General features: G+C 41.0%; 1 protein-coding gene across 5 annotated transcripts in view; it reads right to left on the bottom strand.

Moving 5' to 3' along the window:
• Positions 1-25,747, bottom strand: part of LOC112237476 (rho GTPase-activating protein 15) — a 50,969-nt gene that overhangs the window by 19,171 nt on the left and 6,051 nt on the right. For 2 of the 5 annotated variants that reach the window (XM_042318236.1, XM_024406071.2), the window contains exons 1-9: positions 25,078-25,372; positions 23,510-23,684; positions 20,432-20,491; positions 19,979-20,128; positions 15,284-15,373; positions 4,876-4,974; positions 4,405-4,567; positions 3,157-3,288; positions 1,288-1,386 (exon numbers count right to left, since the gene is read on the bottom strand). In XM_042318236.1, the coding sequence (XP_042174170.1) occupies positions 1,288-1,386; positions 3,157-3,288; positions 4,405-4,567; positions 4,876-4,974; positions 15,284-15,373; positions 19,979-20,128; positions 20,432-20,491; positions 23,510-23,684; positions 25,078-25,091 (982 nt within the window). In that variant the 5' untranslated portion in view covers positions 25,092-25,372. Of the gene's footprint in view, positions 1-1,287; positions 1,387-3,156; positions 3,289-4,404; positions 4,568-4,875; positions 4,975-15,283; positions 15,374-19,978; positions 20,129-20,431; positions 20,492-23,509; positions 23,685-23,867; positions 23,948-25,077; positions 25,374-25,747 lie in introns of those variants that run through there. The other 3 variants (XM_024406088.2, XM_024406092.2, XM_024406082.2) reach the window with 3 other exon arrangements.

The raw sequence follows: 25,747 nt of genomic DNA, 5'->3' as shown, positions 1-25,747 counted from the left end.
TTCATTGTACATACTCTCAAAAACAAGCCATTTAAAAAATATATACATTAAAAAGTGAACAGCATTTATATACACAAGGCTGGAGGCTTAAAAGTTGAAATACAGGCTAGGCTACAGATTGTAATGCTAAATATTTGAGTCACCATGTTGTCAGTGCAAACTAACACTGCCACTGCATAGAGGTAGCTGGGGCGACACTTTCCTCTGGCCCTTTCTATCAATTGCTCTAATGAATGTCCGTCCACATTCCAGAGCATTTGACAGTGGCACGCTATGTACTGTACTATACCGCTGTCACTGGTGGGGTAACTTGAGGATATGGTTGACTTGAAAAGTAAAGAAGACGTACGTTTCATTCTTTGCAAGGCATTTTTGTATAACGTCCTGGCTATTTTCTGCAGCTCAAGTGTTAAGATGTCCAGAGGAATTTCACCCCAGTGTTTGGCCCTTTGTTTACATAGAAAGCAGTCAGAAGTTGTTTGTTTGTTCTTTCCCTGCTGTGTCCAGAGCCCAGCCAATGGCCTCCCAAATGTTGTTTGTGTGTGTGTGTGCGCGAGTGAGTGCGTGTCTAAAGGTTTATTTTCTAACACACTAAAGTCCATCGTGTATCAAGAAATGCAACAGACCTTTAGATCATAATCATTACAGTTAAAAGACGCTCTTAATCATTATTATTTTCTCAGCGTGTTTATCGGGCCACAGCAATTTTACCCCCAGATAACTAATAGTCCTGAACAAATGTTCAGCCAAAACCACAAACGGAACCCATTACACAAACACATAATTCAGTCTCAATTTCAGCGCGTTATAAACAGTCTGAAGTGGACTCGGAATTGGACGCGGACCAGGAGTGAGTGATTTGGGATGCCGAGGAGCATTTTCCTCAGGGTTCAGCGCCTTTGCCTGGCCAGCTATGTGACGGAGCCTGGGAAACTACCGATCACACACATTGTGTGAGAACACTACGAGTCAATGACCGGGATACACGTCTTATAAAACAGGCACTCTCAACTATAGGTCTTTTCATATTCACTCTCAAATGTCAAAACAGAGGGGGAAGTGTAAACAGTGGTGAAATGCTGAAGCAGCTACTGTAACTGTATGAGATGAAGCATCACTGAGGTGGACAGGCCGACTCGCCAGGGTCAGGGTGTGGAGAAGGGTCAAACTCCCAAATACAGGAGGACAATAGAGTACATACTTCCCACACACATCTTATCCATTGTTGATTTATTTCCCATAAACAAAGTATTAATTAAAAATAACAATTTTAGTAAAAGTGCATACCTCTTTTTTCGACGGCCTCCACACACTGCCTGACAAACTTTGGCACAGTGGTCCCTTCCCGCTCCCAAAGTGCCAACAAGTGACATCCAAACACTCGATCTGTGAGGAAGAAAAGACATGATTTGTTCAAGTAAAAAAATCAATTTCCCAGAACTACTGAACTAGAGACAGGGTAAAAATATAGATATTAGCAGTAATCACCAGATATTGCATTTAATTGCATCAAAAGTCCTCAAACGTGGAATGTGTTGAAATGTCTGTTTTCAGATCTCAGGAATTTTGGTGGAACGGTAAAAGGTCTGTTTAATAAGTCATTCCATTCACGCTTGAAAAATCTCATTAATACTGTCCATTGATCATCATCATCATTATGTGGAGGGATAGGTAATTATTTCATAGCATGAGTAGTAACACTCATCGCTCTTGACTCCTACTGCCCTGCTTTCCTCTGATGGCTGTTTCCAGAACAGTGCTACTAACAGTAGGCTACATGGATTCCACGGCCACATTGGTAAAGGATAAACAATCTAATGTTTAATCACACACTTAGCATTTTATCGCTAACATTTTTTCCCATGAACCCTGAGAATCCCAGGCCGCTTTGCTCCAATCAGAGGAAGAGGGGGGCCACATTTTCTTGCCTTATATGAACATTCCCATTGCTTCATTACTCTACTTTTGTCCATTTAAATGTACTAAGGCGTCCCTCATTTAACCTGTCCTTACTGGCAATAAACTCAGGCATCTGTGGTCACTAACTCTGGTCAGTTAATCTCTAGTAGATGCCCTATAGGGCTAGCAAAAGCTAGGGTTAGCAAAGCATACCTCATCAATCATAGACTGGAATTCAAACTGACTGTGCACAGAGGTACACTTTCTCACTCATCAACTGGCTTATGTTACATTATCGGGACTCTTGAACAGTGCTGTCTCTCTAGCACTGTGCAACATCAAAGATCGCCCTCTCTTGTTTATACACTGGAGGGAAGTGTGCACCAAATACATAAATGACTGCAAGCGCGGCACCTTTGCATACAAAATGCACTTCCCAGTGCTCGGCAGATAAGCAATAGAAAAGACGAGGGAGAAGGGAAGGGGGGCAGAGAAATGGAGCAAAATTACCCCTCCTAAAGGAATTCAAATAACCCTCGCGTTGCATGGATTTAATTTGCATTCTGAAGTACGATAGGAAAGGGGGGCTGATTTGAGGAAGCACACTCTCTGAAGTGGCTTGCCCACCAGCCCTGCCAAATAGGACAGTCTGGAGGCCACCTGCCCCACTCCTTAATCCAGAAGTATTTCATTTATTCCGTCAATAACGTCCTCTCCCTTTGATCTAGCGTTTGTCCCGTGGACACAACATTAAAGGGTCTCCTTGAAGCTGGGGGAAATTCCAAATACCGTTACCTTCTTCTAAGGATTGCAAATGTGCTTAAATATGCCCTTTAATGGTGTATTTTCCTTCAACCGTGAGCTCAATAAATTAGTTCCCCCTTAGAGGAATGGATTCTGTGGTTGCCGGTTGGATTGGCATGGTTTGTTCAAGTAAAATGCATTCAGTTTAATTTTATCAATCACTGTTGTTCTGTGACTCCTAATAAACGTGGAAAGACCTTTTCAAATCAGTATAATAACTCATTATCATCACTAGTTATTCTATATTTACAATCAATTATAAAATAAAATTGTGACATCTGGGAATATACACACAGTTAACTCTCTTTTTTCTTATTGGAAGGGCTGTCCTAATAGAAAAAGATGACAAAATGTACAACACATTTTGAACGATTTGTGTTCTTCACAACATGTGAGGTGTGCTGGAAAATAACACACTTATACTGGTACATTTAAAACAGAATACTGTGATACCTTTGATGATGCCTTTCTCCTGTAGAGTCTTCATAGAAGGCCGCCTTGAGATGAACTTTTTGAGTCTGTTCTTCACCCCAATCTTATCAGCACTGTCCGACATGCTGTAGGTGAGCTTGGAAGACTTGAAAACTTGTCAGGAACACACAGACACACAGTTAAAATATGCCTTTACAATGTTCAGCCAGTAAAGTGGAGGTGGATAGCATGGTTCCCCTCATCTCTCTACCTGACCCTCGCTCTTCCCCTCTCTCTCTCTCTCGTTAGAGTCCCAGTGTTATTTATTAATTAGACATCCTTCCAGGGGTCTCTCCCATGGCTGTCTTTTTCTATTATTCATTCCAATTGAACTTCTCCATGTCTAGAGGAATTCCCTGTCGTTTTTTTAAAGTCCGGGTGCTGCTTGTCATTCTAATAAAAATGAACACTGCTCCTCCCAAATGAATCAAATGGCCTATTTTTGTCTACGGACTAGCTTTGCAATAAAATAAACAAGTTGAATATCTTTATTATATTATAGTTGGGTTAGACAGAGTTGCAAAGCAAATACTATTGTTGTCAGGTGATTGTATATAATTTCCTGAAAACATACAGTAGGACCTACAGTGGGAAAAAAGCTATCCATGTTGCTCTCCAGTTTGTGTAAAGTACGGTCTTTTTCATGGGCATAAATTCACATAAACATAGCCAGAATCATACCCATAATGAAAGGTTCAAGCAGCTGGATATAAGAGACTGGATCTTGGCCTCTATGTCCCTGGCCCCTAATTAGAGATTTTAATATGCTCATCCAACATCAATATATTCGTCTCGCAGCGCTTAAGGTGATGAGATTGATTTGAACCAATGACAGGGATTAACATAATTGCTACTTGACATACGATGACATAATGTTAATTAGCATGTTCTTGTGTCATGTTCCTACAAGAGCCATAATTGAAATCAACAGTCCCACACACATTTTGGGCATATAAAAAGAAAACACAAAAAAGTGGCACTAAAAATCAGGAAAGCTGTCAGACCTTATCACGTCGGTGAGTAAGGGAAACGAGCACACATACATTATGCAAATGTGTGAGCAACCATTTCCCTGGAAAAGTTGTGTTTTGAGCAATTAAATCCCTACCGTAGCACAGATAAGAGACAACTTTTAATCAGCATACCTCCGAGTTCCAGCTTGTACTAACACGTCAAGAATTGTTTTGATTAGCAACTGTAGTAGAACTATAGTCGTTGGAGACAACTTACTGAGTGAGCGTCTGTGTTCAGGTTCCTTTGTGCAGGGGGAATCAGGTGCAGGTTTTGGCAGTGACAGTGTCTTGCTAAGCAACCCATGTCTAGGTAGGTACTCAGTGCTGTTTGCTCTCTGTATGCCAGGCTTGCCAGAGGCCTGTCCTCCAGCTCCTTTAGACTACATCAGAAAGGAGGTTACAACCTTTCAGAGTCCAAAGGTAACTGGTTGCATACAGTAACTCATTATTAACAGTCATTATTCAGTAAAGCAGGTCTATACGATTATCTGCACTACGTGGAACATACAATTATATGTTTGACCTGATATATAGTCAATGATCCATGGAATTGTCTTGCTTTCATTTTGAGAAGCATGTTATGACTAAGCAATATTCTGAATGATTTAGTCATCATTTCAATATCATAAACACTTCAGAAATGTTGAACTTCAGATATACCGTCTGTACGAAACAGGAAACTGCTTACCAAGTTGTCAGCTGTGCTTTTAATAGCATCATGCCATTTACATATTGTGGGGTAATTGTCAGCCTGGAGAAGGAACTCACTTCCAGAGCTGGTTGTTATCTGGAACAGAGAATGCTCAAATTGACCTCAATAAAGGTACAACAACAAACAGGCCTTTACCTAATGCATTCCCATGAGGCAGGGTATAATACATACCAAATAGCAAAGGTTAGAATTCATAATACAATCAATATTTACATGTTCATGTCATTTTAATGACACCTACTGATCCACATGAGTTTATAAGACTATGCTCACTCCAGCATCAGCAGACTTTGTACTTGATACTCATTCCCTTGGTCTGTTGAGTCTTTTCAGCTATGTGCCTGTTAATATGTGTGCTCTCTGTGTTTGACAAGAAGCTCACGTTGTGCAGGGTGTGTGTGTGTGTGTGTGTGTGTGTGTGTGTGTGTGTGTGTGTGTGTGTGTGTGTGCCAAAAGAAGAGACAAATGCAGACTGTATTCTCAGAGGGGAAAACATAATTAGTGTGATACTTGTCATCTTAATATCAGGCCTGTTCTGCATCTCTGCAACAGTGTAGTAACAGCATTTGGCGCCGTCAAACAGGATAACTGTACTGTTAGTAAAAGTCTTTGAGAAACCATGACATCAAGGTCAGCATTGTCAAGTGTAGTTGATATTAAAGCTGATTAAATTTTGCTCATGTTTTGTAACGGAAATGGTAAAAATAACATAAAAGGAGATAAAATGGTATTTCATACCATACATAACGATGAAACTTGTTTTTTTGCATGTTATCTTCCTAAATTAGTTAAAATGTTGACAATTGTTCATCATTCATCTATGTGATAATTCCTTAGAGGAAGTGTTTTTTACCGTATGGAGTTTGGGATGTGAGTAACCTTTTCCCCTTCGTATATTAATATCTCTTTAATCCAGCATGAAAAGCCAGACCAGACTGTAATTATTTTTGTCACACGAAACCTTTTAACAAATTCTGAGGAGGAAATTTCATATTTTATCAACAACCATGCTTGCAAAGTCACTCGTAGCCTTGGGGAGTAGCATCTCACATCTTGCTGTCCCAATATTCCACTCATGCAATCATGGTTACCCTACATGGACCTTCAAAGTTTGGGACTATTGTGGAACTGACTTTTGTGACTTCCTTACAAAGCGTCAGGAGCAGTTAAGCAGCATGCTTTTGTGATGCCAGATAAAAACAGAGAATGGTTAGGGGCACAATCCTTGTCAGAGTGAGTTTGCCATCCCTCTTTTCTTCGGTTACAAGCATCTGAACAAGCATGTTTGCTCTGGAACATTGTTTTTCCTCGAGGCTTCCCCAGGACGTGTCAGTAATAGGCTCTGCAATCACGCTGCAATGTGGGGGACAGGTTACGGGGAGGCTCACTGGTGCATCTGAAAGTGCTCTCCAAACAATCACAAACACACAAACCTTGGGCTCCGAGGATCTATTTCCTGTTCTCTAACATAAAGTATGTGTAATCAGATACACAAAACATTTAAAAAATGCATACAGGAACTTGTGTAAAAAATGTTCAACCACTACCATGTACAGTACACCCTATAAATAACAACACAGATCGGTTGTGTTTGTATCACCTCTTCTCTCCATGATTAACTGGAACATAATGGACTTGGATAGGTTGTTTTATAACCCAAGTTAGATGTATTTGCATGAATTTTGCATTAGTTACAGTCTGTTCCTCTTATAAATGTTAGATGGTGGACACACTGAGCTCCCCCTCTATTCCCACATGGGACTGATCTAGCTACCTTCAACTGGGATGACTGTATGCATTGATGTTTCATTTTGCCATTCACAGCCCCTCATAATTGTATAATTTGGCAGAAATGATTTACACCAGTATGTCAGAGCTCTAGAATTATAGTACGAGTTGATTTGAAGAATGAGTAAAGCAACCTTTCACGTACATTATTAATATCAAATGGGAGATTTGCAAAGATTTTGAAGTTATGTGCCTGGATGTCAACTTCAAATGATAAGCCTAAAATCCTAGGCCTTGAAAGAGGAAACCAATATTAGTGACTGTTTATTAACTGGTCCCTGCAACTTGGAATCTTTGTTGAAATCCAATGTGTCCATATCATGGTGAAGCTAGCCTACAATCCTCTTCATATTGGGGTTTAAGACTCAGGATTTATCATGTAGTCCATGGGATCCTCATACAGAAATGCATCCTGAACATTACATCCCTTTTCTCCTCCTGTCATCTTGGAAACAGAACCCTATTGAAATGTCTGGCTTACACCAAAGTATATCTGACTTGCTGATAAGGCAGACTCTTCCCTCTGAAGTTTAATCAAAAATTGAGAGCAAACTGCTTAAAAAATATATATGTATTTTTTAGGAGCATCTTAAAGATGCATTTAAGATTATCTGAAGCAGCGCAGAGAAATGACAGCGGATGCTTCGTGTCTATTCATTCAGTTAATGAAAAATGGAGATAAGCTCCTTCAACTAAATATGGCCCTACCCAGTCTCCATGTTCACATGTCAACTGTCCTAATCTGAGCCAGCACAAAAGGTACAGTGTGTAGGGCACCGCCTCTCAGGCTCATATTGAGCTGTAGGTTCGTTGGGACGACGCACACTCCTTAGTATGCCATGATATTAATCCTGACGTGCACAGGCCTCTTGAACTAAGAGTTGGTGATTTTAATTAGCATGGTCATTTTATTCTCAGGCAAATGTTTGCTGGAGATGCTAATGTATGTGAAAGCAGATAGATTTCCCCCCCCAAAGGCCCTTCATATCAACATGCTAGCTATAGTACAAATGGAACACTACAGACAATGTAGGAGGTGCAGGCTAATGCAACACTCACATCCAGGTCCCCACAGTCAAACAAAACAATAGGCAAACATATTAATTAATAAAGAAGGACTATGGGAAATAAAAATGTAATTATATAGTTTATACCACTGGTTAACATTGTTCTTTATAACCAACAGACCAATTGTTGGTTATTCATAGACTGTTATGAAATGTGAGGTATTATAGGAGATAATCAGCCTTGACAACGCAATGGAAATGCATTGTAAAATGACTGCATATAAAGGGTATGACTTGACTTCTATTCAGGGAATATATTCAGCTCATTGCCACGATACAAAAACAAAAGTCAAAAGTTTTATGTGTATTTTTAAGAAGTGAAATGCAGTTATAGTAACCAGTGCAAAGTAGTGTTTTGCTTTTAGAAATGAAAAAGAATATGAAATAAATCTATTTTTTTTTCATCACATTTCTTAATAAAGAGGGTGTTGAATTTCTGGGCTATATTTTGACTGGAGACATTAATATTTAAATATGCACAGCGGAGCAGAGAGGAGAGTGCCATTTGTGCCTTTACATTTGCATGTGGCTCTTAAATTAAACATTAATTGTGGTTCTTCATAAAGGAACAATGCAATGTTGAAGCATTCTACTTTGCCAAGTTAATTATTTCCAATTTGCAACAAAATATCTGTAGATGTGTCAAAACTGCAATGATAATCAGAGAAAGAAAAGTTCTTAGAATAACAGTGGAAATAGTGTGAAATTAAAGAGTATCTAAGTGTTGGATGCTTTTTATTTAGGTCTGACCTGAGCAGAATGTTAATCCTGCAATGTACTGCTGAGTTATCATAGGCCAAGGCGACAGTTGTCATAAGAATGTTCCATCATTTGCTGAAAATGTAATAAATCTCCACAATTCATAACCCACAAATTGCTTACTTCTCTTCTCTTTGCTCCATGACCTGAACTCATCCCAGATGCTCTATCCTGGTGGCTCACATTTCTCCACATAAGAAAGGTATAACATTTAATACTGTGTGATGCATGTCTGGCTAGAATTAAGTCATGTGGTTTAACTGAAGTTCATTTCTAAGTTGTAATCTCCAAGGCAATCTGCTGTTGGGGGGTTTAAATCCTTCCACCGTACTGGCGATTAACATACTATATACTTTCACTGTTTCTCTGAAGAACCAAATTAATGCCCACTTCAATGTAAGCAGCTTTGAGGAAGAAGGGCCACACCACAAATACCTTTTCTACGCTCTGGGACTACCAGAGAGAGACTGTCATTTTAACGGATTAAGTCCTCATCTCAAGTCTCCAGAGACTCAGTTCAGAGGGAACGTTACGAAGGTAACTTACAGCTACGCAATCAACGTAACGCAATGCCGATGCAATTTAATAAACTATTATGTTTTCCACTTGTTTCCCTCCTTTGAATAAGAACACTGTGTTCCAGTGACCGAATGAAATACACAGATAAAAGCCTTTTAAAGGGGGGGGGGTTGCGTCTGAGTAAGTACCAGTAGGGGTCAGGCTTTAGATGACGGCTAGTGTTTCACAAGGTGACATTCTGTGTTAATCTGGGACTATTGCCAGCTGCCTTGCGACTCTGTTGTCATAAAGTATCTGTGTTTAAGGGTTACAAGGAAGAATCTTTCAAACGCTCACGTTGTTTTAATTAATTTATTTTTTTTACATGGTTTGTGGAGAAAGAGACAAGATATAAAAATCACAGTGCCACTTTAATTCACAGCTTATAATACATGTGTAATAACTTAGTAACAAAGTGGAGCCGTAACTATCCTTATTCCGAGCTGGGAGTAATGTGCTATCCATATGTATAAAAATACAACGCATGATGGTACTCTACCAGATCACAGAGTGACAAACAGACAGGCCTTCCTCTCATAACAAACAAAATACATTACCATTATGTAAATAGATTGATATACAATGATCTTACGACCTCATTTGAAGCCCTAAGATCTTGCCATCCTCCTGGGCCAATTAGCCATAACACTTATCACAAAGTCACTCCGAAGCATATCAATCCGTGCGCATGGCCGTGAGGTACAGTGTGAAACGCCAGTTGTGATAACACTGTTAAAGAGCTCCAGACTCCCGCAGCTCTGACACCACGGAGACATGCATCGCTACAATATGGTGCATGTCTTAGTGGTGCGGTCTCTACCCTCCAGCCAGGAGGACAAGAAATGACAAGACAGGAGGTGGATGAATTAGTAGCAGTGGAGAATGAAATGCAAGGATATGCTCATTATATAAAATGTGATTGCTCAAAATCAAACAAAATGTGGTATTATTCATTCATTGATCTGGATATTGCTATTATGGTCCAACTAACTTTTCCATTAACATTCTAGTATAGGCAGTATTTTAAATAAACTAAGCTACTAGTTGATGGCCGATGCCAGCCTCTTTTTGGGTGTAGCCCATTCCTGCAGTCAAATTACCAAATCACCCTCTAGTGGCTTCATGGGTGGAATGTTATTCATATTTTTCATAATTTCATAATTAATAAACATGAAGAGAAAAAAAATGGCAGAAAATACGGTGTTTCTATGTGAAACGGTTTTGTTATATTTCAGTCTTCTGTGATGTATATAAAGTGTAATATTTGGATAAACTCCAAATTAAATACATTCAACTCTATATCTGACATGGTACAGGTGTCTTCTCCCCCCCCCCCATAACCATGTCTGTGAGGTATATACTTTTGTTTCAAAGTAGATTTGTTTAAGACTAGCAAGGAACACTCTGTGTGAACCTGATTTAGCCCACAGCAGTAAAAGGTTAACCACAGGTCAATCTCCTAGACCTCACCAAAGTAGTGTTGGCTAGGACAAGCAAAGTCTGTGTCTGTGAGAGGCTACCTCTATATGTGTGTGTTGTGGGATCCATTTTGGGAGCGAGCCACTCCTATTCACAATCGTAATCACGGCTGGTCATCAAGAAGCAATCAGGCACCGTGAGCTTTAAGACAGATGGCATTAAAGTAGTCAGGTCAGCAGCTTTGGACGATTACATCCTGGGATCAGGGGACCAGTAGGCACGGGATAAATCCTACTCCTACTGTACAAACTATAACCTGCTCTGACTATCTACTGTACTGATCTTTCAGTTGCTTTAAATAGTAAATACATTAATTTACATCGATCTGGTCCAGCTTTTTTATTTATTTGCTCCACTCAAGATACAGCTCCTACACTTCAGGGCCTGGCTGATGCATAATGATGTGGAGGTGTTTAGTATCTCTGTGTTGGTGTAACAAGGGCCAAGCCAGTTGTAAAAGTCAATGCCTTTCATCTGACTGAACTTTAGAAAGGTTGAGGCGCATACAGAAATCCAAAGATCAAAAACTGTGCTAACCTCAATGAACTTCTTCCGAAAAAATTAGGATGACATCCTGACAGTATAATTCACCTTTAACACTCAGAAGGACGCTTCCTGAAGATATTACGGGTCTTTCGCAAGAATATTAAACTTTCCTGTTGATTAGTCAAGATAAAGCAATGTTTTTAGAGTGGTGGCAGGTTAAAGCTCCTCCACTAAAATGGACTCATTATTTTCTAGCCCTGGGCTCTATTTCATCATCTTAGTTGTTTCTGTCTTCTCTCCATGGTTGTTGTTGAAGTCTGTTTTTCCACATAGTGACAATGAGAACGATGTTTGTCAGAGCAGAGAGGGTACAGGGGGCTCACAGCGAGAGTCGCCCAAAACTCCAAAGAATCAATTAGTGATGAGAGAAGGATGCTGGTGTTGACGTCTCTGTAGCTGCGGCCAGTGGGTTTAACCAGACGCCTTTGACACTACACTACTTTATGTCTCTCTTTCTTCTGGTGGAGTTGACGCAATTTGGACTTTTCTGCTCCTTTTGTTATTTGCTTTTAACTCACTCACGCCAGACTCAAACACTGAGATATGTAGAAAGGCATGAAAAATGCACGACCACTTATTCAAAGTTGTGCTCCTTTTCATTTGTTAAGCAACGTCAGAGATACTTCTAGTTTTATTAGCCTCGTGGGATAGTTTTTGAGCCGTTAGCGCTTTTCAAACAGACTATCTGCTTTCATCAATGCTGAAAACAGTTAAAAAAGACAAATCATGTTGAAATTCTTCTGAATTGATTTTGGTTATAAAGACAGTGTGCCAGGCATTTCCATTCAGTTTTGACATATTATTTTTAGTATATAATTTTGGGTGTGCTTACATTTGTCCTGTTAAACACAAGTTTGTAGTGGAAATGTGTTTTTTGCATATCCCAACCCCCTGAACACAGGGAGTAGGGTCACAGTCACCATTGAACAGCACTGCTGAGGCAATTAGGGTTAAGTGCCTTGCTCAGCTACAGATTTTTTATATACATTTATTATCTTGTCAGCTCCGGTCCTCAAACCAGCAACCTTTCAGTTACTGGCCCAACACTCTCACCTCAAGGCTACCTGCCATCCCTGGTATGACAGCTCAATATAGATAGACTGCAGTTTGGAATACAGAGTTCTGCTCATTGTGTCTGACTTTCATCGGACAATGTTAGCCTTATACAGCCTTATATATGGTCTGGTTTATGGTTCCCCAAGGTAAAGTATGACCTCTCCTCATGTCCCTTTTCTGCATCATGTCCCCTCCTACCTCTATGATTCTTCAAATGTTTTTTTTATTTATCACAGTACAAATAGTGTAATACGTTTAAACAATCTCTGTTCTTCAGTGAACCTTTTTGTATGTTTTTACAATCTTATGTATCATAAGGCAGCTGTGTGACGAACAATGACATATCTTATATCTCATATTGCAGTCAAATATGTGTATTTCCTGTCAATCCTCATGCGATGTTTAACCTGAGACTGATGCAGACGCAGAAGTGACTTACTCTCAGCCTCAAAACAACCACATCACAATTGACCACAGTTTTCTCTGGTTTCTAACTATGTTTGTGTATGCAATTCTTTCCGTGAGCATGGCACAAGATACGGGGGTCCCTCAGGTGTCAAAGGAATCCAAATACAAAGACCAGAGCTCCCTCCTTGTTTCTGCAAGGTTACGTTTCACTTTGTCAACCCTGGCTGTGTAACTGATAGCCTGATAAAAATGTAGCAGACATGAACCTTGCATTGTTTTAAGAATTTCCTATGTAGAGACCAAGTGAAGGTTATTCACAGTGTCTCGCTAAGCTGAAGTGTGGAGTAACCTTGAAGGAAAACAAAGTCCCTCCTTCCTTAAGCTCCTGGTAGGGCAATACTGAATCATGAAGAACAATGTCCATCTATTCATAAACACAAATTATGATATTGGTGAGTGAAGAGATAACGGGAAGGGTGAGTAACAGACTTGTGTCAAGTCTAAAAAGAAGCATGCAGCTGAATAAATACTGTGGGTGACAATGGCCTCAGTTAACACCCTCCTCCCATTCCCATCCTCTTTCCCCTGCTTGTGGAATATGGAAGACCTTTGTGTCACCAAACTTGTCACTCCTCCACAATGACAAAAAGAAAGAAAAAAAAAGTGAATAAATAAACTGGGTAGATGAATAACATGAACACCTATTTCTGAACCATTTTCATCAACAACTTTTTCTAACACTTTTACTATTCCTTCAGCTGCCCTCGAGCCAAACCAGAGCTCTCTTCTAACCATGTTAATCCCCTTGCAGGACCCCCCATAAACTGATTGAACCACTTCCTCAGTCGATCACACATTCACTAAACTTTCAACTTTATAGATAAGAAAAACATACTTTTTTTTTTCAGGCGGGCATTGGCTTAATGAGTCAGTTTCAGCTCTCCTCTATCCTTTTACCCACGACTTCCTCTAGAAAGAGCAGGTTGGCTGCTTCCTGCCTGCCAAGCAGCCATGTCACTGATCTGAAAAGCTACTGCGGGGAAAAACAGCTGGTGAGTACTGAGGTCTTAGAAAGTCAACGCTGACTGACTGAGAGGCACATTTCTCAGGGTCATGACCCTGTGATCTTCGGCTGGGTAGCCTGTTAATGACAACACTGTCCAGGGAGGACACTTCCTTACTGGAATGTTCACAGAGAATGATAGTGATAGAAAGCTGAGCGGAAAATAATGTTCGGCTTCATGCCTATTTGATTGCAGGATTTATTGAGCTGAGGCTCCTTGTCATATTTGGACATTGGATTTGAAGCGCAATCAATCGATATATCTTGTGCATTTGAAATGTTGGATTTGGAAGAAATACACTGAAATACACTGAGTGGACAAAACATTAGGAATCTTTTCATGACATATACCGCTCAGGGGAATCCAGGTGAAAGCTATGATCCCTTATTGATGTCACCTGTTAAATCCCCTTCAATCCGTGTAGATGAAGGGGAGGAGACAGGTTAAAGAAGGATTTCCATGGCCCAACGAATTGAGGCTGTTCTGAGGGCATAAAGGTGTGCAACTCAATATTAGGAAGGTGTTCCTAATGTTTTGTACATTCAGTGTATATACTGCTGCCATCAATCAAGGTTTAAAGTTGAGAGTCACATTTATGTCTGCAAACACTGGGTACTTTGCAGGAAATTTTAATTATTCCTTATCAAATCTCGTGAATGGCCTTTTGAGATCACCATTTTCAATAGTGCCAAACTCATCAAGTCTGTAAACCGGCCCTTAGTTTATGTGGTTCAATAGAGTAATTATGTTGTCATCGTCCTTGAAATATCATAGAAATTGGGATCTATCTGGAAGTCAGAGATATGGCGAGCGGAGATACTGTATAAGCGGGCTAACAAAACAAACATTTCTATTATATTTTTGTAATCGTATCTACCCATCTGACAGGCATATCTTTGTGAGGTATTTCTTCGATTATTGTATAAATCAGTCTCTGGAATGGTGCGAAATTAAAACTAACTTTCCGTACTAATTTTAACTGTAATCCTAGTGTTGATTGACAATGTTGTCAGAACTCAGAATAGCTTTGCGTCAGCATTACACACACTTTTCTGTCCACAGCACTTGGATTATTTAAGATTATGGTGTAATTCCCATTTTAATCTTCACTGCATTAAGATTTTGAGGCTGAAATACTATGCGGAAGAGTAGCGACCGGCAGCGATGAAGTGTCTTAAGCATCTGATGAGATCGTGAAATCTGCTCTCATCCTCGTCCTTTTCTCCCGCTTATCACAGCATTTTTGTTTCTCATGAAAACTTGTGCTGCCACCGCCAATGAATTGATCATCAGTTTGCTTTGCTGGCTTAAGCTTTTATCAAAGAGTATCTTGAAAAGGCAAAAATAAGATAGTACTGTGAAGTTCAAAGGTCTAATTCCCTACACTAAAGGCCATTGGGTCTGAGGAGACTAGATGTTGGCTTAACATCACCTTCAAATGCAATCTGACTCAATTGAAATGTCTAGTCAACAAAAAATAATTTATGAAAATGTATCAAATATCTTACGTTGAGTCTATTATATACTGAAATTATCAAGGAAAGAGTGCATCCGAGAACATCCCATCATCAACAACTGAAACAGACAATTTGCAGGCTGCTCAGTTTTATTGTAAACTTGCTTGATCCTTGTATTCATGCAGAAACAAAATGGCCGTACCTGAACCACGTTCTTCCGGCTGGACCTCTCTGTTGTCCATTCAACCACGACCCCACAGAGATCCACCCCATCAGGGCTGCAGCCAGGTTTCTACAGATATATAAGAGGCAGAGTGGAGAGGTGTTTAGTGAATAAAGGTTACTATACTGAACAAAAATATAAATGCAACATGTGAAGTGTTTGTCCCATGTTTCATGAGCTGAAATAAAAGATCCCACAAAAATCTTATTTCTCTAAAATTTTGTGAACAAATTTGTTTACATCCCATTTAGTGAGCATTTTTCCTTTGCCAAGATAATCCATCCACCTGACAGGTGTGGCACATCAAGAAGCTGATTAAACAGCATGATCATTACACAGGTGCACTTTGTGCTGGGGACAATAAAATGGCACTCTAAAATGTGCAGTTCTGTCACACAACACAATGCCACAGATGTTTTGAGGGAGCTTGCAAATGGCATGCTGACCGCAGGAATGTCCTCCAGAGCTCTTTCCAGAGAATTGAATACTCATTTCTGCTGGAGGAGTGTGCTCTTTAGATTCATCGCGTTTTCAACTGGCAGATGGCGTGTATGGCGTCGTGTGGGCGAGCGGTTTGCTGATGTCAACGTTGTGAACAGAGTGCCCCATGGTGGCAGTGGGGTTAAGGTATGGGCAGGCATAAGTTACAAAAACAATTACATGTCAATTTGATTGCACAGAAGTACCCTGATGAGATCCTGAGGCCCATTGTCGAGTCATTCATCTGCCGCCATCTCCTCATGTTTCAGCATGATAATGCACAGCCCCATGTTGCAAGGATCTGTGAACAATTCTTGGAAGCTGAAAATGTACGACAGCATGTTCCAGTTCCCACCCATACTCAGCAACTTCACACAGCCATCACAGAGGAATGGGACAACATTACACAGGCCATAATCAACAGCCTGATCAACTCTATGTGAAGGAGATGCATGAGGCAAATGCATGAGGCAAATGGTGGTCACACCAGATACTGACTGGTTTTCTGATCCATGACCCTACCTTTTTTAAAGTTATCTGTGACCAAAAGATGCATATCTGTATTCCCAGTCATGAGAAATCCATAGATTAGGGCCTAATGTATTTATTTCAACTGACTGATTTCCCTATATGAACTTTGAAATTTTGTGTGTGTGTAACGGCAGATTTCTTCTTAGTCCGAAGAGGAGTAAGGATCGGACCAAGATGCAGAGTGGTAAGTGTTCATGACGATTTATTTAAAAAACGAACTGAACACTGAAATACAAAACAATAAACGATGTGATGAAAACGAAAACCGAAACAGAGCCGGCGACAAACACTCACACGGAAACAAACACCCACACACCAACAGTGAAACCCAGGCTACCTAAGTATGATTCTCAATCAGAGACAACTAACGACACCTGCCTCTGATTGAGAACCATACTAGGCTGAACACAAAAACCAACATAGAAAAACAAACATAGACTGCCCACCCCAACTCATGCCCTGACCATGGGGGTACTGTCAGAACGTGACAGTACCCCCCCCCCCCCAGTACCCACGCCATGGGTCCCGAATGGACGGGAGACTCCGGCAGCTCCGGACAGGCGGGAGACTCCGGCTATGCCGGACAGGCGGGAGACTCCGGCAGCGCCGGAGTGAAGGGTGATTCCGGCATCGCGACGTGACAGGCGGCTCTGGCAGCTCCTGGCTGGCAGCGGCTCTGGCAGCTCCTGGCTGGCTGACGGCTCTGGCAGCTCCTGGCTGGCTGACGGCTCTGGCAGCTCCTGGCTGGCTGACAGGCTCTGGCAGCTCCTGGCTGGCTGAAGGCTCTGGCAGCTCCTGGCTGGCTGACGGCTCTGGCAGCTCCTGGCTGGCTGCGGCTCTGGCAGCTCCTGGCTGGCACTGGCTCTGGCCGCTCCTGGCTGGCTGGCGGCTCTGGCAGCTCCTGGCTGGCTGACGGCTCTGGCAGCTCCTGGCTGGCCAACGGCTCTGGCAGCTCCTGGCTGGCTGAATGCTCTGGCAGCTCCTGGCCAGTGCGGCTCTGGCAGGTCCTGGCTGACTGACGGCTCTGGCAGGTCCTGGCTGACTGACGGCTCTGGCAGGTCCTGGCTGACTGACGGCTGGCAGGTCCTGGCTGACTGACGGCTCTGGCTGACTGACGACTCAGGACAAACTGCCGGCGCTGGCAGCTCAGGACAGGCGGGAGACTCCGGCAGCGCCGGACAGGCGGGTGACTCCGGCAGCGCCGGACAGGCGGGTGACTCCGGCAGCTCAGGACAGAAGGAAGGCTCTGGCAGCGCTAGACAGGCGGGAGCATCTGTAGGCAGAAGACAGAGAGACAGCCTGGTGCGGGGGCTGCCCCCCAATAATTATTTCTTAGGCTTCAAGTCGCGCTGCCGTGCTGCCTCCTCATACCATCACCTCTCGGTTTCGCTGCCTCCAGCTCAGCCTTGGGGCAGCGATATTCACCCTGCTGTGCCCATGGTCCCTTGCCGTCCAGAATCTCCTCTCAAGTCCAGGAGTCCTGTGATTTTGGCCGCTGCTGCTGCCCGTTACCACGCTGCTTGGTCCTTTTTTGGTGGGTGTTTCTGTAACGGCAGATTTCCTCTTCGTCTGAAGAGGAGTAAGGATCGGACCAAGATGCAGCGTGGTAAGTGTTCATGACGATTTATTTAAAACACGAACTGAACACTGAAATACAAAACAATAAACGATGTGATGAAAACAAAAACAGAAACAGTACCATGTGGCGACAAACACTCACACAGAAACAAACACCCACAAACCAACAGTGAAACCCAGGCTACCACGTATGATTCTCAATCAGAGACAACTAACGACACCTGATTGAGAACCATACTAGGCTGAACACAAAAACCAACATAGAAAAACAAACATAGACTGCCCACCCCAACTCACGCCCTGACCATACTAAATAAAGACAAAACAAAGGAAATAAAGGTCAGAACGTGACAGTTTGTATTTTTTTTTCAGTGTAGTTTCACTGCTGTGTTTGTGAATGGGACTCCTAAATGTATCATAGTTGTGCAGTAAATATCAAAATAAATGTTTAAAGAGGGACGCTCTCTCTATAATGGACAGATATTTGATATAAATCACAATGAATAAACAAAAGGAAGTGCTCTACCCAAATATCATATTTTTGTTATATTCATTATGCTGTAAACTGAGAATGTACATGTGCTGTAATTCTCTATCATTCAAACCTTTAATATCTTATTCATATCCTCTATGGAATTAAAGAAGCGGTGTGTAACCGTATGAAAACAAGAATGGTATAATTTTCAGACAAAGAGAATGTGATTTAGAAAATGTAGCTTTTTTAAAGAACTAATCAGTGTTAAAGGCATGGGAACTCATTTAGATATAATTTCCCTTTATTGTGGTCTCAGACGAGGGAAATCATGGGTAAATTATAGTGAGATGCTGTAGAAAATTAAGATGATAAGGACATTCTACAACAGTATTACAATGTGGTATCACAATACACTGTAAACACCATAAATCAGAATCAAATCAAGCTATCTTAGGCCTTGATTTGCTCACTGAGATCCCACATGCCCAGCCTGGAATAAACTGAACCTTGACGACTCAATTAACTACCTTGGCTGACAGGTACAGTATTGGATAAATTAGGTGATATTTGATTTATAGTACCTGCCTCACACAGAGGACACTACATGTGTTTAAGTTGGATGATGTAAAATACTGCCCATTCTTGTTTCTACTGAATAAATAACTCTCCTTACAGAATGATGTACACATTGCAGGTGAACTCATATATCCTGACTTTATATGCTGGTGACGACATTGTATATTCAGACCCAAACCTAAATACTGCCCACAGCGACCAAATGATAACACAAGAGATTAATAAGCTGTTTATTCTACTCTGAAACAAAGATAAATTAAATTATCAAATGAACACACACACACACAACCTCCACTGTACCAACTATTTCCATCGGAAAGGGGGGAGATATGTCAATCTATGTGGAAGTGGAAATGTCTCTCTCGCCCATAATGAACTATTGGACGGGGAGAGTCTGACAGACCGTTGCCCTGGTGGGGCTCAGTAAGGGAGAGGGCTTTGATTAAGTCCTTGGAGCTTCATTAAAAAGCATGGCAAGCTCATTTTAGAGACTCCCCCCAACCACCCCTTCTCTCGCTCTCTCTGCCAGTCACCAGTTTCTCTCTGTCTCGCTCCACCTCTCCCTCTCTCTCTCTCAGAACCACATCAGGGCAGGGTGGATTAAAGTCACATACTATACACACATAGACACATAGACACACACACACACACACACACACACACACACACACACACACTATATGCAGTCCACTTCACAAGGGGGTAAACAGTTCCTCATTGCTTTTTGATGGGGTGAGCTCCAGTCCTTGGGATCAAAGCCAAAGTTAATTTGCCAGTTTGAGAAATCAGAAAATGAAAAGAAAACGCTTCATTTCTGGCATCAAATTAAAATGCACATAGCGTGTGTTCACTCAACATTTGCACTCATAATGCTAATAGGCAATCCCTCAGAAGGTTGATTTGAGGCTGTAATTGAACATTGCCCCCTCGTATTCAGCAGGTTACCAACCTATTGATGTCACTTTTTTACTTCACAGAACTGTCACTTTTTACTTTACTGTGTGTGTGTGTGTGTGTGTGTAGTAAAAACCTACCAAATTCGTCAGGGCTTCTTGCTTGCTCTCTTTATAAAACAGAAGTTTATCAGTCTCCAGGACTACCCAAGTTGAAGCCCAGTTCTTCCTCAGTTTTTTGCCTCCATCTGATATTTTGGCTTTATTCAAATATTCACCTTTCAAAACAACCTGAAATGCATGATGTAACATTTAGCCTTTAACGTATATTAAATCAATTAAATATTAAAATAAAACACATGCTATTTTATCAGTATAAACTAAATAAATATACCTATTTTAATATGTAAAATAGGCCTGCTGAGTTAAAAGCATAGAAACATATTTATAGTGAATAATACTTAAAAGTTAGACTTATAGAAATAGTCTAATAGTCAATAGCAACCATATAGCAATAAAGTATAATAAACCAAATACATTCCTTCCCATATGCTGCCATACAAACAGTTATTTTTGATGACCTGTCATACTCACAAGAGTCTCTGCAGCTCCACCAATGTTATGCTGAGACTGGTTCCTCCGGTGGCGAGAGATCTACAGAAACAGGAAAGCAGAAAAATATATTGAAGAGGAGCCGATTTCCCTGACTGTTTCAAATCAGAGCTGTTGCTTGATTGTGGCCATATTGTCTTAGCTAATAAAATCGGTTCAGTGAAATTAAAGGCGTACAGGTACTGCTAAGAGTCTATGTATTCCATGCAGTAAAGATGATGCAATATACTGCATACAGAGTACGGTTACGTGTGAATGTATCATCAATGTCTATATACAGTATACATATACAACGTCTATATCATACAAGACAATACAGTCTCTGATAGTAATGTGTATGGAGCCACCGTGGGGTTAATGAGATGAGACCTCGCATTGTGACAACAGATTGACAACGCACACAACCCAGTGCTAACCAAAATCAGACCATGAGTATTCAGATCAATATCACAGCAATGTAAACACTCGTTCCAAAAGATAAACATGGACACAAATACAGCAAGATTATTGACAGTGTCATTTGACAAATCCATTCTCAACTCCATGTATTTCAGTATTGTAGTAATAGAGTGGCAGCGGAAGCAGTACTAGGTATAGCTATAGTAAAGGTAGCTTAGAAGAGGTTGAGGTTATACATAGTTGAACAAGAGTTCTGCGATATCCACACCCTTTACTATGGAAACACAGCTCACAGAATGTATGGTTTGGTCGTCAGTTTTATCCTTCAGCACGGTGCTGGCCTGCCCTCTACTGTTCAAAGGATAGGCCTACCCCGGCACGCAGAGTCCTATATTCATTATGATTGGGTCCTGCTATATTCTCTCATTAATCACAGTGTAAGAGGGTGGAGCTGGTCACAGTACAGCTGGTTTTAACACACTTACGTCCATATATGGGAGGAGGTCAAGAAAGCATTTCTCTGCTCTCTGGTAACATATCTAATACATGGGAGTAAACAAATAACGTTTCTTTTGATGTCTGTTAGACGAGACCCGCTGTGTAATGAATGTAATGAAATGAAAAGTACATCTGCAATACGAACAACATTCATGAACACTGATGCAATGTTAAAGCAACTCTCTTAACCGTGTTCTGAGTTGTGTTTGTTCCGAGTTGTTAATGACCATGTTTGTAGTCCGTAGGAACTGGTTCATTATCTCCAGTAGCCTTTGCATCTCTGTCCTCTGGACAAACTGTATTATTGCAGTATAAGACGTCTCACAAACAAGTATCATCTGCATAATTAGCAAACAAGCAACCCAACAAAACCACAGACGTGGCCTCACGGCAGTGATCATCTGAATGTTTCAGTTTGCTGTCAATTACTAATAAACCCTATGAAGGTTTACAATACAACTGTGTATGTTAAGCAATCTAAACTGACGGATTGAAGGTCAATGGCCTGTTGTAAACACATCTAGTACTATTCGCTATCTGAAATTTTGCAGATGAACATTCCAGCCAACAGACAGATGTATTGTATGATACGATGTATGAACCACTATGCTAACTAGAGGTGTCAGCCAGCCCCTCCACCAGCTTATGAAAAATATTAAATGGTTGGGGTTATGTCCAGTTCATTGTCAACATGGTAGCTACATTATTCCAAATATGCTACACCAGATTGCTCATTTTGTAAATGCATCATCTGTTTTATCTTTACCCTGATTTTCCCACAGGGAAGTGCTCAGAGTCAAACAGAGATCAGCTCAATTAAGCTAATGATAATCACCTAATGTGCGACAACAGTTTAGAAACAATATAATCATAATTACTGGAATTTATATAAGCACAGTTCACCAAATGGCTAACAATATTCAATAAGCCTCTACAATCAGAGTATATCCGGCTTATAGGTGTGTGTGTGTGTGTGTGTGTATGTGTGCGCCTACACTGAGGGTACAAACATAAAGAACACCTCATCTTTCCATGACATAGACTGACCAGATGACTGTCTTGCTCTGGATGTATGATCCATTATTGATGTCATCTGTTTAATCCACTTCAATCAGTATAGATGAAGGGGAGGAGACAGGTTAAAGAAGGATTTTCAAGCCTTGAGTCAATTGAGAGATGGATTGTGAGACAATTGTGTATGCCCAGAGGGTGAATGGGCAAGACAAAATATTTAAATGCCTTTGAACGGGGAATGGTAGTAGGTGCCAGGCACACTGGTTTGAGTGTGTCAACTGTCAAGAACAGCAATGCTGCTGGATTTTTTCACGCTCAACAGTTTCCCTTGTGTATCAAGAATGCTCCATCAACCAAGGGACATCCAGACCAAGGCAGGCCGGTGGTCGAAAACAGGTAATTGATGAAAGAGGACAAAGGAGGCTGACACAAAATGTGCAGAGTAACAGACGAACTGCAGTTAGTCAACTGACAGTCCAGTACAACATTGGTGTCCAAAGAACCATAAAATAATGCACAACTCGTTTGAACTTAACACAAATGGGGTATGGCAACCGACGATCTTACAAAGTTCCACTTCTTTTAGCAACAAAACAAAAAACTGTGGTTGCAGTGGGCTAAGGAACAAAAACCCTGGACACTGGAGAATTGGAAAAACATTGCCTGATCTGATGAATCCCGGTTCCTGCTGTTTCACACTGATGGGAGGACTAGGGTATGCAGATAACCACATGAGTACAAGCATCTAACATGCTGTGTGTCAACATTGCAGGCTGATGTAGGTGCTGGGATGGCACACATTGGGCCTCTTGATAAAAGTGGAGCAACGTTTGAATGCCACAGGCTATTGCCAATCAAGTGCATCCCTTCATGGCAACAGTCTATGTTTAAAACAGGATAATGCCCCTAGGATAGGACTGTCCAGGAATATCAATCCAATTGAGCATCTGTGGGATGAGACGGAACGAGCTATTCGGAGTAGAGCTCCACTACCAGCCAACTTGACACAACTGTGGGAAGCATTGGAGTGTTTCAGTTCCTTGGAGAGTCCACGCCCTTACAAATTGAGGCTGTTCTGAGGGCAAAAAGGGGTTCAACTCAAAATTAGGAATGTGTTACTAATGTTTTGTACACTCAGTGTATACTCACAGGTTTGGGAGGCAGGTCAGGATCCTGCAGGACCATGGACTTGGTTTGACTCAGGCGTTCCCCGCTGCTCTGGGAGCTCTTGATGCGCATCTGGACTGTACCTTGTGCTGCTCCGGTCAACTGGTGGGGCAGAATCAGAGGCGGCTGTTTCCCTACATTCTGAAGATTGGTGATTCTGGTCAAAAGGAGATGAAAACATAAGTGGATGTTAAGATTAAAATATTGATGAAAAAAACAAGTATTATCCAATTGATAAGATTTCTTATAAATCAATGGATATAAAATAACCTATATACTGAAGAAGGCTATTAAGTCAAAATGTCTGTGTATGCTATCCTGATGCAGTAAAAAATAATACCTTTTTTGAAAATGAAGTATGCTTCATGCAACATCGTTTTGAGGGCCCAAACAAACTTTTGGGAAGGCATGATGGTCCTCCTTTGATTCAAATATTGATAAATAATAAGTAGTATCCAACTGATAAGATTCCTAATAATTAAATGGATGTAGAACACTTCATAGAAGGCTGTTAAAAGTGCTATTTTTGCTTTTGGGAGTGCATTAATTCATTTGGTTTAGCTGTGACGTTCAGGAGATGAGAAACATTTAGGGGCAGACACTTCGAGAAGTCTGGCCTAAGCTTGAGGACTTTAACTTTCCTTCCTGTAATGGTTGCCTCATTAAAGCATTGCAAAACACCCTTCTTGCTGTAATGTGTCTTTCGATGAGCAGGAAAAATACACAGTCTGCTTATTCAACGATTGTCACAAATCTACCCACTGACAAAAATCTATGTTAAATCTAAACAACGATCATGTAAATGTAAATATTAAGGCACATCCAGCCAATGTCATAATATATATATATTTTTTTTAACCAAATGTGTGTTATTGACTGATGTTTATTTTGAAAAGCTGCACAGTGTCTCACAACAGGAAGCAAATCTAAAACTCCCTCCCCAAAAGAACTATTCAGAAATCAACCAAAGTATTTAATGTTTGCATAGAGCCTAACATCTCTTCTTCTTTCTGATTACCACTTTAACAACGCAGTAAATAATGATGGCCATGTGATACATATCATCATATATCTGGTATAGACTTGTGCAGAATTGTCAATTGACAGACAGGATAATGAATGCAGTTTCAAAAAGTTACTTTAGCAAAGTAAAAAGAAAAGAGACACAAATTCTCTATATTTTTGGAATTCACACTTGTTCAACAGCAAATCTACGGTGTCCTGTGGCATCTAGCATGTCCTGTTTTAACTGCATGTAGACAGGGCATTCCTAAACAACATCTCCCATGTTATAACGATTCTGGAATATAATACTCAAGAATAACGGATATTCCTCACGTGTCAACAACTTTCCACCTATCAACAACTTTCCACCTATCAGCCACGTCCAGTAAGGACCCAGGCCACTGACACCATTGCTCAGGTGTTACATCTCTTTAAGTCACCAATGGCCCCCACTAAACCCCAAATACTCTTAAAAGCAAGGAAACAGCAATGACAGCATCTTTCAATTTTCAAATGCAAACCCACTAGAATGGTGTCTTTCTTACCTCGCCCCCGCCATGCCTCTATCAAATCAATCTGCCACTGATCACAAAAAGAGAGAAATAGTGCAAGTCTTCCTTTTAGAGGAAGTAGGTTTCATCATGTGTTGTACTCAAACCATTGCTGCTCTACAGTTGATGTGAACATCTGTTATATGTCGCAGGCTCAGGTCCCCACTTCCTGAAGGGTGCTACTTGCACAGAAATAGTCTGACTGAAACTTGCTTCAACTTCAAAAGTGAATACCGGTACACATTACTAACGCATGTACAATAGAGGTAGAATCTGACCATCACACAATCTGAGAACAGCGTGAATCAGAATTATCTCCCTCCTGCAGCAGAGAGTTGGTGTACGAGACAACAATTTGTGTGGTTTTCCGCTTCTCCTTTTTGGCCTGTTTTTAGTAACAGCTTGTTTCAAACATCTCCCTTGCCCAAGTGTAGTTTGAAAGTTAGTTGTGCATGCCTTGTGGTAAGTTTCACTGCAGTTATTGTTGTCCTAACTTAAATTCTATTTGGTTACAGTGATTTTATAGTTTGCATCAATAAAAAAGTGGTCAGTTGAAGCAGATGCTAAACTACAGGACTGTTTTGCTATCACAGACTGGAACATGTTCCGGGATTCTTCCGATGGCATTTAGGATTACACCACATCAGTCACTGGCTTTACCAAT

Source organism: Oncorhynchus tshawytscha, linkage group LG03, assembly GCF_018296145.1.
Source record: "Oncorhynchus tshawytscha isolate Ot180627B linkage group LG03, Otsh_v2.0, whole genome shotgun sequence".
Classification (NCBI taxonomy): domain Eukaryota; kingdom Metazoa; phylum Chordata; class Actinopteri; order Salmoniformes; family Salmonidae; genus Oncorhynchus; species Oncorhynchus tshawytscha.
Note: the sequence above shows the minus strand (reverse complement) of the source record. Positions and strands in the feature narration are given on the sequence as shown.